At 43.5% G+C, this 18,111-nt stretch overlaps 1 protein-coding gene across 4 annotated transcripts in view; it reads left to right on the forward strand.

Moving 5' to 3' along the window:
• The window catches only part of LOC139264518 (uncharacterized), a 101,099-nt gene that overhangs the window by 61,874 nt on the left and 21,114 nt on the right, over positions 1-18,111 (forward strand). For 3 of the 4 annotated variants that reach the window (XM_070881104.1, XM_070881107.1, XM_070881106.1), the window contains 3 exons: positions 5,662-5,820; positions 8,153-8,744; positions 10,272-10,299. In XM_070881104.1, coding sequence (XP_070737205.1) covers positions 5,662-5,820; positions 8,153-8,744; positions 10,272-10,299 — 779 coding nt within the window. The remainder of the gene's footprint in view (positions 1-5,661; positions 5,821-8,152; positions 8,745-10,271; positions 10,300-18,111) is intronic. The other variant, XM_070881105.1, reaches the window with a different exon arrangement.

Here is an 18,111-nt window from a genome sequence, read left to right on the forward strand (position 1 = left end):
CCTCATCTCCAGAATCAACCTAGTGAACCTTCTCTGAACTGCCTCCAAAGCAAGTATATCCTTTCGTAAATATGGAAACCAAAACTGTACGCGGTATTCCAAGTGTAGCTTCACCAATAACCTGTATAATTGTAGCATGACTTCCTTGCCTTTATACTCCATCCCCTTTGCAATAAAGGCTAAGATACCATTGTCCTTCCTGATCACATGCTGTAGCTGCATACTAATCTTTTGTGTTTCATGCACAAGTACCCCCAGGTCCTGCTGTACTGCAACACTTTGCAATTATTTTCCACTTAAATAATAACTTGCTCTTTGATTTTTTTTTCTGCCAAAGTGCATGACCTCACATTTTCTAACATTATACTCCATCTGCCAAATTCTTGCCCACTCACTTCGCCTGTCTATGTCCTCCTGCAACCTTGTTATGTCCTCCTCACACACTACCCTTCCTCCCATCTTTGTATCGTCAGCAAACTTGGTTATGTTACACTTAATCCCCTCTTCCAAATCGTTAATATAGATTGTAACTAGTTGGGGACCCAGCACCGATCCCTGCGGCACCTCACTAGTTACTGGTTGCCAACCAGAGAATGAACCATTATCCCGACTCTCTGTTTTCTGTTAGTTAGCCAATCCTCTATCCATGCTAATATATTGCCTCCAACCCTGTGAACTTTTATCTTGTGCAGTAACTTTTTATGTGGCACCTTGTCAAATGCCTTCTGGAAATCCAAATACACCATATCCACTGGTTTCCCTTTATCCACACTGTTCGTTACATCCTCAAAGAATTCCAGAAAAGATGTCAAACATAACTTCCCCTTCATAAATCCATGCTGACTGCCTGACTGAATTATATTGGGATATTGTTGGTGTCCTCTACCGTAAAGACTGATACAAAATATTTGTTCTGCCATCTCCATGTTATGATCACTATTGGTTAAATGTTCACACACAGTCAGGCTGTTCACTAAATCTGGCTCATTATTCATTACTAAATCTAATATGGCTTGCCTCCTTGTTGCCTCCAGGACATATTGTTGTAAAAAGTTGTCCCAGATACACTCAAGAAATTCACTACCTTTCTGACAGGTGCTCGTCTGTTTTTCCCTATTTATGAGTGTTAAAATCCCCCATTAAAACCACTCTGCCTTTGCTACACGCTTGTCTAATCTCTGCAGGTATACAATCTAGCATTGCAGAGCCTATTACCAGGGGACCTATACACAACTCCCACTACAGTCTTGGATGCTTTTCTATTTCTTAATTTAACCCATAAGGTCTCCACTGGCCGCTCTGGTCATGGAAGTGATTTTATCCTTAATCACTAAGACTACTCCTCCCCCTCTGCCATTTTCCCTATCTGTTCTGTAGACCGTAAAACCTGATACAATTAGTTCCCAGTCTTGATTGTCTTGCAGCCATGTCTCAGTAATGGCTACCATGTCATACCCTCCTATTTCAATTCGTGTTTGCAGTTCATTCAATTTATTCCTTATACTCTGTGCGTTTGTATAAAGAAAGCTGCTTTGGGCCACGCACTGTAGCCTGTCCTTCAACTCTGATGTTTTACTCACGTTTCTTCCTCTTTCCTGGTTTAATCACATTACATCTTTTAGTTTTCCCCTTGCCAGTAGTGCCTAAACCACAACTTCTGACTGCTACTCTACTCTCTTGCCTTTCGTTTGTTTCTGAACTACAATTTGATACACTCATAATAAAGGATGAAACTGAGTGCTGTGAATAATGAGCAAGTGTGACCTTAGCTCCTTTTAATAAGACTTGAGTGCAAGTACCTTGTGGGAGGCCTGCTTATATACAGTGCCCCCAAGGGATGCTGGGTTCCTTTGAGACTCCCAACAGGTAGGCCCTCTGGTGATAGTGTGATACAGGTTGCAAGGGGTTAAATACATAACGTCACTCCCTCGTAAAGTAAATAGTACACTTATTTATAAGGTGAGACGATCTGGGGCTTTTTGCACCCTTGTCGATTGTCTCGATACAAATACGGGTGTGGGTGAGTTGGTTAGTTCTCCACTGGGCTGACTGGGCAGCTGGCCTTGCTGAGCTGCTGGGGATGTTGAGTTCGGCTTGGTCGTTAACCATGATGTCGGTTGCCACTTGTGTGTGTTGGAGGGTCAAAGTTGGTGGTGTCGTCTTCGGATTGTTCGTAGCTGTTGATGAACCGCAATTTGATTTGGTCCAAATGTTTTCTGCAAGTTAGTCCATTGGCCAATTTGGCCTGAAACACCCTACTCCCCTCTTTGGCTGTGACCGTGCCAGCGAGCCATTTGGGACCATGTCCATAATTGAGTACAAACACAGGCTCGTTGACCTCAATATTGCACGACAGGTTTGCGCGATCATGGTACACACTTTGTTGATGCCGCCTGCCCTCCACATGATCATGGAGATCAGTGTGGACAAGAGAGAGCCTTGTTTTGAGCGCCCTTTTCATGAGCAGCTCGGCTGGGGGAATCCCGGTGAGTGAGTGGGGTCTGGTGCGGTTGCTGAGCAGCACTGGGGACAGTCGGGTCTGCAGAGAACCTTCAATGCGCGTTTCAAGCTTTGCTTGATGGTCTGAACTGCCCGTTCTGCCTGGCCGTTGGATGCGGGCTTGAACGGCGCAGATGTGATGTGCTTGATCCCATTGCGGGTCATGAATTCCTTGAATTCAGTACTGGTGAAACACGGCCCATTGTCGCTGACTAGGATATCAGGCAGGCCATGCGTGGCAAACATGGCTCGTAGGCTTTCAATGGTGGCCGTGGACGTGTTTACACACATTATTGCATATTCAATCCATTTTGAGTAAGCACCCACGACAACCAAGAACATTTTGCCTAGAAATGGGCTCACATAGTCCACGTGGATCCTCGATCACTGTTTGGAGAGCCACGACCACAAACTTAGCGGTGCCTCTCTGGGTGCATTGCTCAGCTGAGAGCAAGTGTTGCACTAAATCTGAGTCGATGCCGGGCCACCACACATGGGATCTGGCTATGGCTTTCATTATTACAATGCCTGGGTGGGTGCTGTGCAGTTCACAACTGAACTTTTCTCTGCCTTTCTTGGGCAAGACCACACGATTACCCCACAACAGACAATCCGACTGCAGGGACATTTCGTCTTTGCGCCTGTGGAACGGCTTAATCGCCTCTGGCATCTCCACTGGGACACAGTTTTTTTACCAAGGACAGTAAAGGATCCTGGCTGGTCCAGATCCTGATCTGGCAGGCCGTAACAGGTGACTTTTCGTTTTCGAATGCATCCATTACCATGAGCAAGTCCGCAGGCTGTGCCATTTCCACCCCGGTGGTGGGCAATGGTAGCCGACTGAGAGCATTAGCGCAGTTCTCTGTGCCCGGTCTGTGGCAGATTCCATAGTTGTATGCCGACAGCGTGACTGTCCATCTTTAGATGCGGGCAGAGGCATTGGTGTTAATCCCTTTGCTCTCGGAGAACAGCGATATGAGCGGCTTGTGGTCAGTTTCAAGTTCAAACTTGAGGCCAAGTAAGTACTGGCGCAATTTTTTTACCCCGTAAACGAATGCCAGAGCCTCTTTTTCAATCATGCTGTAGGCCCTTTCGGCCTTGGACAAACTCCTGGATGCATAAGCGACCGGTTGCAAAATCCCCGATTCGTTAGCTTGTTGGAACACACACCCGACCCCGTATGACAACGCATCGCAAGCTAGCACTAATCGTCTTATAAGGGTTATACAGGACAAGCAGCTTGTTTGAACACAACAGATTTCTGGCTTTCTCAAAGGCAGCCTCTTGTAAATTCCTCCATGCCCAGTCGTCTCCCTTGTGCAGTAGCACATGTAGGGGTTCTAGCAGGGTGCTTACCCCAGGTAGGAAATTACTGAAATAATTAAGGAGTCCCAGGAACGACGGCAGCTCCGTCACGTTCTGTGGTCTCGGCGCGTTCTTGATGGCCTCCGTCTTGGCGTTGGTGGGTCTGATGCCGTCTGCTGCAATTCTTCTTTCCAAGAACTCGACCTCCTGCGCCCGGAAAACACACTTCGAGCATTTCAACCCGAGTCCCACGCAATCCAACCGACTAAGAAGCTCTTCCAGATTCTTCATGTGCTCAATGGTGTCCCGGCCTGTAAACAGTATGTCATCCTGGAAAACCACGGTGCGAGGAACCGACTTTAGCAGGCTCTCCATGTTCCATTATTGCCGCGGCCGACTGAATCCCGAACAGGCATCTGTTATAGATGAACAGACCTTTGTGCGTGTTGATGCAGGTGAGGCTTTTCGAAGACTACTCCAGCTTCTGCGTCATGTGGGCCGAGGTCAGGTCCAATTTGGTGAATATCTTCCCTCCAGCTAGGGTCGCAACTTGGATAGCGGGTACTGGTCCTGCAGCGAGAAATGGTTAATCGTTACTTCATAGTCTCCACAAATTCTGACCATGCCGTCCCTATCTCTCTAATCAGAACCAGGGGTCACAGTCAAAGGATAAGGGCTAAACCATTTAGGACCGAGATGAGATACTTCTTCACTCAGAGTTGTTAACTTCTGGAATTCTCTACCGCAGAGAGTTGTTGATGCTAGTTCGTTAAGATATATTCAAGAGGGAGTTAGATATGGCCCTGACGGCTAAAGGGATCAAAGGGTATGGAGAGAAAGCAGGAAAAGGGTACTGAGGTGAATGATCAGCCAAGATCTTATTGAATGGTGGTGCAGGCTCGAATGGCCGACTCCTGCACCTATTTTCTATGTTTCGTGGCCAATGCCCAGTACAAAAAAGTCTCTAAGCATTTGTTCTAGGACTCCCTCAAATTCGCAATGTCCTGTGAGATGCCTTAGTTCGGCGACATAGCTCGCCACTTCCTGGTCCTCTGACCGTTGACATGTGTAGAACCGATATCTTGCCATCAAAACTATTTCCTTAGGATTTAGGTGCTCCAGGACCAGCGTACACAATTCTTCATAGGATTTAGTTGTTGGTTTTACCGGAGCTAGAAGATTTTTCATGAGGCCATAGGTTGTTGCCCCACAGACAGTAAGGGGTGATCGCCCTTCGTTTTGCAGCGTTCTCGTCCCCTTCCAGCTCGTTGGCCACAAAGTATTGGTCGAGTCTCTCCACGAAGGCCTTCCAATCAACCCCTTCTGAGAACTTCTCCAGGATACCAACTGTTCTTTGCATTTTCGCGCGGTTGTTCGTTACCTCGTCGCCAATTGATACACTCATAAGAAAGGATGAAACAGTACTGTGAACAATGAGCAAGTGTGACCGTAGCTCCTTTAATAAGACTCCAGAGTGCAGGTACCTCGTGGGTGGCCTGCTTATATAGTGCTCCCAAGGGATGCATGGATCCCTTGGGACTTCAACAGGTCGGCCCTCTGGTGTAGTGTGATACAGATTGCAAGGGGTTAAATACATAACACTATTGATACTGCAATTTTTCCTTGAGCTAGGCCTCCCCATATACTAGTTTAAAGTCCCTGTGACCACCCTATTTATCCTTTCTGCAAGGACACTGGTCCCAGACCAGTTCCAAAGGTTCAGTTCCTTCCTGCCTCCAATACTGGTGCCAGTGTTCGGACTATTTTTTTACAACTTCTAGCAATTGTGAAAACTCTGAATTTCTTATACACAACAGCAGTAATAATTAGTCTTAACATATATTATTTTTGTTCCAGCTGGTCAACTTTCAAATCTTCCACAGCCTACATATACACGACTTAACCCCTCGGATATTAGAATGAATCAGGTTGGAAACATGACCAGCTCTCTGCCTTATGATAGAGTGCAAGAGGGAATTAATTCACAAAGCTATGCACAGCATTCCTACCAAGAAGGTATGTTTTATGTGCTGGGGATATTCTAAATATAAAAGTAAAATATTGTTTAGTTCAATTATTAATTAGGGCCTAGTTTGTACGGTATGCTTGTTCTATAAAGTTGGATATCATTTTTGAGGGTGTCTGTTCAGAGGCATTAAGAATTCATGATTTGAAACTGCTGTAAATTGACCATGGGTCCCTACTGAAATTAAAACTAATCGTTGCTTATAGGTGCAAAGAGCAGCTTGTCATGCATAAATGAAGGAGAAATTAGGAGGGGTGCCTAAAGAGGTAGGTTTCCAGGATGGTCTGAAAAACATTAGAGTCATTGAGTCAGGAGGTGACAAAGGCATAGATGAGGGTTTCAGCAGCATCTGGGCTGAGGCAGGGGCAGAAGTGGACATTTTAACAGAGGTGGAAGTAGGTCATTTTTGTGATGGGGTCAGAAGCTTAGCTCGGGTCAAAAAGGACGCCAAGGTTGCAAATAATCGGCTTCAAACTGAGACCATGGCGGGAAATGGGATGGAATTGGAAGCGGGGGAATGGAGTTGGGGCGGGAAGGGGAAGGGGAGGCGAAGATGATCGCTTTGGTCCTCTCGATGTTTAACTGGAGGAAACTGCGGCTCATTCAAGAATAGATGTCGGACAAGCAGGTTGGGCTGTGCCAGTGTTGATACTCCACGCTAGCCTCCTCCCACTCTTATCTCTTTCTGCCCTGCTTCAAACTCTTCTATTCCCTTCTCCTTCACATATGCATAGCAATCTGAATGGAAACCCTGGCTGATTTTTATTATTTTACCTCTTTTACTTAGCTTGGGTTGAGTCCCCTTTTTATATAGTGGCTTTATAAGGGTGCTACAAATACTCCAGCTGAACCAATTCAGTACAAACCTGGAACATTCTTCTAACAAACATCAGCAGAATCTAAAGTTAAACATAATGGGCCCAAGTTTCCACACGAAAAAAAACGGGCGCCCCTCCGAGCTGGGTGCCCGTTTTTCGCGCCTAAAACGGCGCCTAAAAAAAAACTCGCGATTCTCGAGCGCTTTGCAGCTCCTTGTCTGCCTGGCGCGGCGCCCAGGGGGGCGGAGCCTACACTCGCGCCGATTTTGTAAGTGGGAGGGGCGGGTACTATTTAAATTAGTTTTTTTCCTGCCGGTAATGCTGCGCGTGTGCGTTGGAGCATTCGCGCACGCGCAGTGTGAAAAAAACATTGGCACTCGGCCATTTTTGTAGTTCTTTGTAGCTGTTTAGTTTTTGAACATTTTTTTTATAAAAGTACATTGCCATCAGCACTGAGGCTTCTTGTAGCAGTGAGAAGGGTGCAGGAAGCCTCAAAGTTGAGCCAGCCGTTTCCCGACGACCTCCCCCTTTTGCCGTCGGGAAATGGCTCCTCAATTTTTGAGGCTGCCTGCAGCCTTCTCTCTCTTCTCTTTCCCCCCCCCCCCCCGCGGTGGGTCGGCTCTCTCCTGCGTTCGGTCGGCTCCCCCCGCATTCGGTCGTCTCCCTCCTCCCCTCCCTCTCGCCCGCGTTCGGTAACGGCTGCCTCGTTTTGTGACGCTTGCTGCAGCATTCTTCCGGCTGAAGCTCTTTCACACAGGTAGGAAGATGGTTTATTTAATCTTTTCTTGGCTTATAAATGTTTATTCAGGTTGGATTTATTTGTATAATAATTGTATAAGTATAAATAAGGATTTATTGTAGAATTTAATGAGTTCCCCTCCACCCCCCCCCCCCCCCCCCCAACCTCGATCTGGACACCTGATTTGTAACCTGCGCCTGATTTTTTAATGTGTAGAACAGGTTTTTTCAGTTCTACAAAAATCTTCACTTGCTCCATTCTACTTTAGTTTGGAGTACATTTTCACTCTGGAAACTTTCAAATCAGGCGTCAATGGCCGGACATGCCCCCTTTTGAAGAAAAAATTCTGTTCCTGACTAGAACTGCAGAAAAAAAAATGTGGAGAATTGCGATTTCTAAAATAGTCCGTTCTCCACCAGTTGCTCCTAAAAATCAGGCGCAAATCATGTGGAAACTTGGGCCCAATGAAACTGGAAATGTAATATACAAACAGAAAATAATGCAAATGTTTAGCATCTGAAAAGAAACCGGAGTCTAAGGTCATTTTCCTGAACATGCTTTTTGTACAGCTATAAGCAACAGCAATTTCTACTGGATGTGTACTGAACTTTCTATGTATTGGGTTTATAAAGAACTTTTAAAGTTTGTTTTAATGAGATAGCAATGAAATCTACTCCACTTAACATAGTTAAATATAGGAACTAGTATTATAAAATCCTCAATTTTTTATATATATAATTTAACTGTTTTTCCTTTCTGGATAAGGTTTGCAGCAAGAATGGGAAATAAACCCCTCAAAAGTGGGACAGAATTTGATGGAAGGTCTTATGAACCCAAGAGAGCAGTCTGAGAGAAGTGAGATGATGTATTCAGCTCCAAGAGATGATGATGGGCAATATGGTGCTGATGTCAGAATCTCCGACATGTATGCTGACTGGAGAAAAGACAATAAAGACGCATATGGAGAGCTTGTTGGAGCTAAGGAGAGATATGCAGACTTGAGGAAAGATAACCGAACACAATATGAAGAAAATATTTCAAGGGGATATACTGATTGGAGTAGAGACAACAAAGAACAATATGTAGATGCCACTGTAAGTTATGATCAATACTCTGATCAGCGAAAAGATAACGCAGGGGGGCCATATGGAGATCGTGTGCAAGATTCAGCTGGATATGCTGATTGGAGAAAAGTCCACCAAGAGGAATCTGAAAACGATATCAGGGGTTCAGATAGGTATCTAAATATAAGAAAAGATGATCAGCCGCAGTACATAGATGACGGTAGAGGTGCAGACTGGAGGCGAGATGACCGAAAACAATTTGAAGATGAATATACTGCAAGAGAACAGACTGGGTAGGTTTCTACCATTTATGTTTCCTTAAGCAGAAGTTTATGAGCTGGTTTCAGTGAAACAAAAACTCTTGGTGTTATTAAGTATTATGTATCCTTTCATTCGTCATGCAGTCCTCGACAATTTGTAATATCTGAGCAATGAACCTTGACTGCAGGAGGGGAATTGAAATCAATAAATCTTACAATTCATAAATTGCAAAAATCAAATGGCCACATAATCATTAGGAAAAGTATTGAGGTTATCATAGGTTTCATTAGCCTAATGGAAATGGTAGATAAGGTACTGGATTATATTACCAGAAGACTAGTATAAGTACACACAGCTTGAGAGGATGTAAAAAGGCACCAGTAAATCCCAATCTGGTATGTGTCCCATACTTGTCATCATACCACAGGGAAGATATTCTACTTCTTGTGAATATGCTGCAGAGGTAACAGATCTCAGGAAGTTGTGAGGAAAGATTAAGGGAGGTCGTCGTGTTCTCAATGAATTCAAATGGGCACATAATGTAGTAGTCACTGGTTATGTTGCAGTTGGAAAGGGTCAAGAAAATACTTAGAAAATTAAACTCATCTCGCCAATTACCATTGAGGCTTTTAAACATCTCATGTACTGAACTTGTCACACTTTGATCAGCTGACTAGCGCACAGCAGTGGGGTATTTTAAAATAGATAAGCAATGCCAGCTTCTGTGTACTGTTCAATTGTATATTTTATTCTTCATCAGGATATTGAAAAATCTTAAGTACAAAGGTGGCCACAGCTAATCAAAAAATTAATTCAAATTTTCAACACAAACTACAAAAATGGATACCTTTTAAAATTCGAATTGTTTACTCTGTTTCTGATTTCAAAACTGAAATTGATTGTACACAGGAAAAATAGAATATTTTGATTCTAATAACATAGATTTATAAACCACATCACTGAATTGGGATGTACAAATTCATTTGCTGTGCTTATTGTGCTACAGTTTCCTGCTCTCAAGCTGATTAACATCCTTGGCCAAAACTTGACTAGTTAAGTAGCATGAAATGAGCGTTCTTGCAGGCAAGTGCTGATCGGCTAGCTTTCTGTTGGTAAGGCTAACAAAATCGTACAGGAAAAATTCCTCCGCAGAAAATTGAAGCAATTGCTATTTCTATTTTAGAAAATGGTGTATATAATACTCAAATAGAAAACTGGTCTTTTTGTTGCTGGAGAGAGATTGAGCAGTGTGGTGTTGAAATCAGTTGCAAAGTTGCTGGCTAGTTGAGCCAAATGACCCTGTTCTGTTTCTAAACATTCCTATACTGTCTTGCACTTTTAAATGCTAGATTCTCTTGTGCTGTTAAATACAGTCAGCAATTCACATACGTGATATCTAAACAATATTTAATCAGTTTTATTTTTTGTAATCAATGGAGTCATTTTCTTTTTAGCATTCTGTCCTTAAGCACTTTTCACGTACTGTTGATTGTGTGCGCAAATAAATGAAGTATTCCAAATGTATCAAGAATGTTAAACTTTTTATTTTTGTACTGCAGAAAGTCTGATCGCTGGATGGAGCTAAAGGTAGGTAACAGTATAAGTGGATCTAATGGTTGTCCGTTTATCAGAAATTAGGTCAATCATTTAAACTTGTTTTTAAATTAGACCCTTCATAGAATCATATAGCACAGAATGAGGCCATTCAGTCCATTGTGCTTGTGCGGCTCTTCTTTAAAAAAAACTCTTCAATTAATTCTAGTCCCCTGCACTTTCCTTATAGCCCTGCATTTTTTTTCCTTTTTAAGTATATATCCAATTCCATTTTGAAAGTTACTATTGAATCTGCTTCCATCACCCATTCAGCCAGTGCATTCCAGATCATAACTCGCTGTGTAATTTATTTTCTCAAAATCTCCTTCTTCCCCCCGCCCCCCCCATCCCGTTTTTTTTTGCCAATTATCTTAAATCTGTCTCTTCTGGTTACCGGCGCTCCTGCCAGTGGAACGTTTCTCCCTAGCTACTCTATCGAACCCCTCATAATTCTGAACATCTCTATTAAAGCTCCCCTTACCGATTTCTGCTCTAAGGAACAATCCCAGCTTCTCTAGTCTCTCCACATAACTGAAGTCCCTCATCCTTGGTACCATTCTAGTAAATCTCCTCTGCACTCGTAAGGCATTGATATCATTCCTAACATGTGGTGCTCAGAATTGGATACAATATTCTGGCTGTGGCCGAACCGGCGATTTATAAATTGTTTAGCATAACTTCCTTGCTTTTATACTCAATTCCTCTCTCTATAAATCCCAGGATCCCATATGCTTTAACAGCTTTATTAGCTTACACCTTGACAAAGGTTTGTGTATATCTCACTGAAATGTCATCTGCCATGTGTCTGCCCATTACACAGTCTATGTACTGCTGAAGTCTGCTACTATCCTCCTCACTGTTTACTACATTTCCAAGCTTTATGTCATCTGCAAACTTTGAAATTATGCCTCCTCTACCATAAAGGATGTCTTTCCTTTCCCTCTCGGAGAATGTGTCTAGTCTGTACCTCCTTGAAGGCTCCCATTGCTCCTTTACTGTTGTACCTACAATTCTTTATTCCCAATCAACCTTGGCAGCTCCCTTTTCAAATCACTGAAATTATCTCTCTCCTCGTTGAGTACTTTCACCTTTGTTGCTGGTCAGTTTCCATAACTACTCTAAACCTAATATAGTGATCACTGTTTCCCAAATGCACACTCACTGAAGCATGCCCCACTTGCCCCACTTCATTCCCTGGAACTAGATCCAGGACTGCTTCTTTCCTTGTTGAGCTAGAAGCATACTAATCAAAAAAGTTCTTGTACACATTTTGGGAATTCCTCCACCACTTTGCCCTTTAAACTGTTTTCCCCCCTGTTCTCCCCCCCCCCCCCCCCCCCACCCCCAGTTTATATTGAGATTATTGAAGTCTCCAATATCACTACTCTAGATTGTTTTATATCTTCCTTTGCTCATCCATCTTTCTACTATTTGGTAGTATATAGTATACATCTAGCAGCACAACATCTGGAAATAATTCATAATTCGCAACAAATATACATTCCCTCAAGAAATAAAAAGACCACAGAGAAAAATAGTCCAACCATGACTAACGAGAAATTAAAGATAGTATTAGAAAGGAAGAGTCTTACAATGTTGCCAAAAAGTGTAGTAAGTCTGAGGATTGGGAGGATTTTAGAATTTAGAAAAGGAGAACCAAGAAATTGATGAAGAAAGGGAAAATAGAATGAGTAAACTAGTGAGAGTCATAAAAATAGACTGTAAAAGCTTCTATAGGTATGTAAAAAGGAAAAGATTAGCAAAAGTAAACATGGGTCCCTTGTAGGCTGAGACAGGAGAAATTATAATAGGAAATGGCTTGGCAATTAAACAAAAATTTGTGTCTGTCTTCATGGAAGGATATACAAAAAACCTCCCGGAAACTGGAGAACCAAGGGTCCAGTGAGAATGAGGAACTGAAAGAAATTTGTATTGGTAAAGAAATAGTACTGGAGAAATTAATGGGACTGAAAGCTGATAAATTCCCTGGAACTGATGGCCTACGTCCTGTGGTTTTAGAAGAGGTGGCAATAGAGATAGTGGATGCATTGGTTGTCATCTTCTAAAATTCCATAGATTCTAGAACGGTTCCCACAGATTGGAAGGTAGCAACTGTAACCCCATTATTTTAGAAAGGAGGGAGAGAGAAAAAGGGGATCTACAGACCAGTTAGCCTTATATCAGTAGTAGGGAAAATGCTAGAATCTATTATTAAGGACGTGATAACATGGCACTTAGAAAATAATAATAGGATTGGGCAGAGTCAACATGGATTTATGAAAGGGAATCATGTTTGACAAATCTGTTAGTTTTTTGAGGTTGTAACTCGCAGAATAGATAAAGGGGAACCAGTGGATGTGGTGTATTTGGATTTTCAGAAAGCATAGAAAATAGGTGCAGGAGTAGGCCATTCGGCTCTTCGAGCCTGCACCACCATTTAATATGATCATGGCTGATTATGCACTTCAGTACCCCATTTCTGCTTTCTCTCCATACCCCTTGATCCCTTTAGCCATAAGGGCCACATCTAACTCCCTTTTAAATATATCTAACGAACTGGCCTCAACAACTTTCTGTGGTAGAGAATTCCACATGCTCACGTGAAGAAGTTTCTCCTCATCTCGGTTCTAAATGGCTTACCCCTTACTCTTATAGCACTCTCTCTCAGAAAGGTTGAGAGTTCAAGTGCCACTCTCGGGACTTGAGCACAAAAATTGAGACTGACATTCCAGTGCAGTGCTGAGGGAGTGCTGCACTGTTGGAGGTGCTGTCTTTCAGATAGACTGTGACCCCTGGTTCTGGACTTCCCCAACATCGGGAACATTCTTCCTGCATCTAACCTGTTCAATCCCATCAGAATTTTATATGTTTCTATGAGATCCCCCCTCATTCTTCTAAATTTCATTGAATATAAGCAGAGTCGATCCAGTCTTTCTTCATAAGTCAGTCCTGTCATCCCGGGAATCAGCCTGGTGAACCTTCGCTGCACTCCCTCAACAGCAAGAATGTCCTTCCTCAGATTAGGAGACCAAAACTGTACACAATATTCAAGGTATGGCCTCACCAAGGCCCTGTACAACTGTGTAGTAAGACCTCCCTGCTCCTATACTCAAATCCTCTCGCTATGAAGGCCAACATGCCATTTGCCGCCTTCACCACCTGCTGTACCTGCATGCCAACTTTCAATGACTGATGTACCATGACACCCAGGTTTCGTTGCACATCCCCTTTTACTAATCTGTCACCATTCAGATAATCTGCCTTCCTGTTTTTACCACCAAAGTGGATAACCTCACATTTATCTACATTATACTGCATCTGCCGTGTATTTGCCTACTCGCCGAACCTGTCCCAGTCATCCTGAAGCCTCTTAGCATCCTCCTCACAGCTCTCACTGCCACCCAGCTTAGTGTCATCTGCAAACTTGGAGATATTACATTCAATTCTTTCGTCTAAATCATTATTGTAAATAGCTGGGGTCCCAGCATTGAATCTTGCGGTACCCCACTAGTCACTGCCTGCCATTCTGAAAAGGACCTGTTTATTCCGACTCTTTGCTTCCTGTCTGCCAACCAGTTCTCTATCCACGTCAGTACTTTACCCCCAATACCATGTGCCTTAATTTTGCACACTACTCTCTTGTGTGGAACCTTGTCAAAAACCTTTTGCAAGTCTAAATACACCACATCCACTGGCTCCCCCTTATCCACTCTACTAGTTACATCCTCAAAAAATTCTAGAAGATTTGTCAAGCATGATTTCCCTTTCATAAATCCATGCTGACTTGGAACGATCCTGTCACTGCTTTCCAAATGCGCTGCTATGACATCTTTAATAATTGATTCCAACATTTTCCCCACCATTGATGTCAGGCTGACCGGTCTTTAATTCCCTGTTTTCTCCCTCCTTTTTTAAAAAGTGGTGTTACATTAGCTATCCTCCAGTCCATAGGAACTGATCCAGAGTCGATAGAATGTTGGAAAATGACCACCCAATGCATTTCTTGAGCCACTTCCTTAAGTACTCTGGGATGCAGACTATTAGGCCCTGGGGATTTATCGGCCTTCAATTCCATCAATTTTCGTAACACAATTTTCTGACTAATAAGGATTTCTTTTAGTTCCTCCTTCTCGCTAGACCCTCGGTCCCCTAGTATTTCCTGAAGGTTATTTGTGTCTTCCTTAGTGAAGACAGAACCAAAGTATTTGTTCACTTGGTCTGCCATTTCTTTGTTCCCCATTGTAAATTCACCTGATTCTGACTGTTAGGGACCCACATTTGTCTTCACTAATCTTTTTCTCTTCACTTATCTGTAGAAACTTTTGCAGTCAGTTTTTATGTTCCCTGCAAGCTTACTCTCGTATTCTATTTTCCCCCTCCTAATTTATCCCTTTGTCCTCCTCTGCTGAATTCTAAATTTCTCCCAGTCCTCCGGTTTGCTGCTTATTTTGGCCAATTTATATGCCTCTTCCTTCGATTTACCACTATCCCTAATTTCTCTTGTAAGCCATGGTTGAGCCATCTTCCCTGTTTTATTTTTACGTCAGACAGGGATGTACAATTGTTCAAGTTCATCCATGCGATCTTTAAATGGCTGTCATTGCCTATTCACCGTCAACCCTTTTAAGTATCATTCGCCAGTCTATCCTAGCCAATTCACGTCTCATACCGTCGAAGTTACCTCTCTAAGTTCAGCACTCTAGTCTCTGAATTAACTGTGTCACTCTCCGTCTTAATGAAGAATTCTACCATATTATGGTTACTCTTCCCCAAGGGGCCTCGCACAACAAGATTGCCAATTAATCCTCTCTCATTACACAAGACCCAGTCTAGGATGGCCTGCTATCTAGTTGGTTCCTCAACATATTGGTCTAGAAAACCATCCCTTAAATATTCCAGGAAATCCTCCTCCACTGTATTGCGACAGAGTTTGGTTAGCCCAATCTATATGTAGATTAAAGTCGCCCATGATAACTGCTGTACCTTTATTGCATGCATCCCTAATTTCCTGTTGCCATCCCCAACCTCACTACCACTGTTGGTGCTCTGTACACAACTCCCACTAGCGTTTTCTGCCCATTGGTGTTCTGCAGCTCTACCCATACTGATTCCACATCATCCAAGCTAATGTCCTTCCTTACTATTGCGTTAATCTCCTCTTCAACCAACAACGCTACCCCACCTCCTTTTCTTTTCTGTCTATCCTTCCTGAATATTGAATACCCTGGATGTTGAGTTCCCAGCCTTGGTAACCCTGGAGCCATGTCTCTGTAATCCCAATTACATCATATCTGCGTAGTTAATTCATCCACCTTATTATGAATGTTCCTCGCATTGAGACACAGAGCCCTCAGGCTTGTTTTCTAACACTCTTTTTGTCCTTTCAGAATTATGTTGTAATGTGGCCCTTTTTGATTTTTGCCTTTGATTTTTCTGCCCTCCACTTCTACTTTTCTCCTTTATACCTTTTTGCTTCTGACCCCATTTTACTTCCCTCTGTCTCCCTGCATAGGTTCCCATCCCCCTGCCCTATTATTTTAAGTCCTCCCCAACAGCACTAGCAAACAACTCCCCCTTGGACATCGGTTCCGGTCTTGCCCAGGTGCAGACGTCCAGTTTGTTCTTGTCCCACCTCCCCCAAAACCGGTTCCAATGTCCCATCAATTTGAATCCCTCCCTCTTGCACCATTCCACAAGCCACGTATTCATCTTAACTATCCTGCTATTTCTACTCTGACTAGCATGTGGCACTGGTAGCAATTCGGACATAACTACCTTTTAAGGTCCTACTTTTTAATTTAACTCCTCGCTCCCTAAATTCAGTGTGTAGGACCTCATCCCGCTTTTTACCTATATCGTTGGTACCTATATGCACCACGACAACTGGCTGTTCACCCTCCCCCTCCAGAGTGCCCTGCAGCTGCTCCGAGACATCCTTTACCCTTGCACCAGGGAGGCAACGTACCATCCCTGGAGTCTTGTTTGCGGCCGCAGAAACTCCTATCTATTCCCCTTACAAATAGAATCCCCTACCACTATAGCTCTCCCACTCTTTTTCCTGCCCTCCTGTGCAGTAGAGCCACCCATGGTGCCATGAACTTGGCTGCTGCTGCCTTCCCCTGATGAGCCATCTCCAACAGTACACCAGGTGGTATATCTGTTTTGGAGGGAGATGACCACAGGGGACTCCTGCACTACCTTCCTTCCACTGCTCTTCCTGATGGTCACCCATTCCCTATCTGCCTGAGTAATCTTTAGCTGCGGTGTGACCAACTCACTAAACGTGCTATTCACGTCATTCTCAGCATCGCGGATGCTCCAGAGTGAATCCATGCGCAGCTCCAGTGCCGCAATGCGGTCTGTTAGGATCTACAGCAGGACATACTTCCCGCGCACACAGTAGTCAGGAACACTGGAAGCGTCCCTGATTTCCCACATAGCACAGGAGGAGAATGAAACGGCTCTGGGCTCTCCTGCCATGACTGAACCCTGAAATTACTTAATTTAGCAACAATGACAAGATTTCTTACTGCTAAGAAAAAGGAAAAAGATAAAGAAAAAGAAAACTACTCACCAATCAACCAGCCAATCACTTATCCTCTTGGCTGAGAAGTCGCACTTCGATTACTTTTTACTTCTCTCTTACTTTTGACCCCGCTGCTGCCGCTTCCCTCAAAGGTCCGCCCGCTCCCGCTGCTGCTCCCGACTAGCTCGGTCTGGCCTCGAGCCTTTGGCTTTGTTGAAACGCTCCACTGCCGCCGCTTCCCTCACAGGTCTGCCCGCTTCCGCTGCTGCTTCCGGTGCCGTACAAGAGGTTATTGAATAAAATTAGGACTAATGAGATTGGGGGTAATATACTAGCATGGATGGAAGGTTAGTTAATAGACAGAAAACAGAGTGTAGGAATAAACGGGTCATTTTCGGGTTGACAGGCTGTAATTCGTGGGGTACCGCAAGGATCAGTACTAAGTTTTTTTTTAAACTGGTGAGAATTGTTAACCTGCAGGTACAGCAAGCAATTAAGAAAGCAAATGGTGTGTTGGCTTTTATTACAAGAGGATTTGAGTACAAGAGTAAGTGTGTCTTCCTGCAGTTTATCTAAGGCCCTGGCGTATTCTGTACAGTTTTAGTCTCCTTATCTTAGGAAGGCTATACTTGCCTTCGATGCAGTGCAATGCAAGTTTACTAGTTTGATTCCTGGGATGAGAGGGTTGTCCTATAAGGAGAGATTGTATAGATTGGGACTATATGCTGAGGTTTAGTAGAATGAGGGGTGATCCCATTGAACCACAAAAGATTCTGAGGGGGATTGACGGGGTAGATACTGAGAGATTGTTTCCCCTGGTTGGAGAGTCTAGAACTAGGGGGCATAATCTCAGGATAACGGGCTGGCCATTTAAGACTGAGATGAGGAGGAATTTCTTCACCCAGAGGATTTTGAATCTTTGGAGTTCTCTACCCCATAGGGCTGGGTATGCTGAATCATTGAGCATGTTTAAGGCTGAGAGATAGATTTTTTTGACTCTAGGAGAATTGAGGGATATGGAGGTCGGGTGGGAAAGTGGAGCTGAGGTCGGAAAGTGGAGCAGGCTCAAAGGGCCATATCTTAAATCTTCTGGTCTTATCGAGATCTCTCAGGACATAGGTCTCCTTTTAAAATTTCTCTTGGTTTTGAAATACCATCTTGATGGACTGGGAAGATTCTTTATTCAAAGTTTTCTCTTTTTTTTTATATAGCCAGCATATCTAGTTATATTCCCTTTTACTTGCAAGTAGACTCTTGTAGTGCTAGCATGACTTTTTTTT

Source organism: Pristiophorus japonicus, chromosome 5 (assembly GCF_044704955.1).
Source record: "Pristiophorus japonicus isolate sPriJap1 chromosome 5, sPriJap1.hap1, whole genome shotgun sequence".
NCBI lineage: Eukaryota > Metazoa > Chordata > Chondrichthyes > Pristiophoridae > Pristiophorus > Pristiophorus japonicus.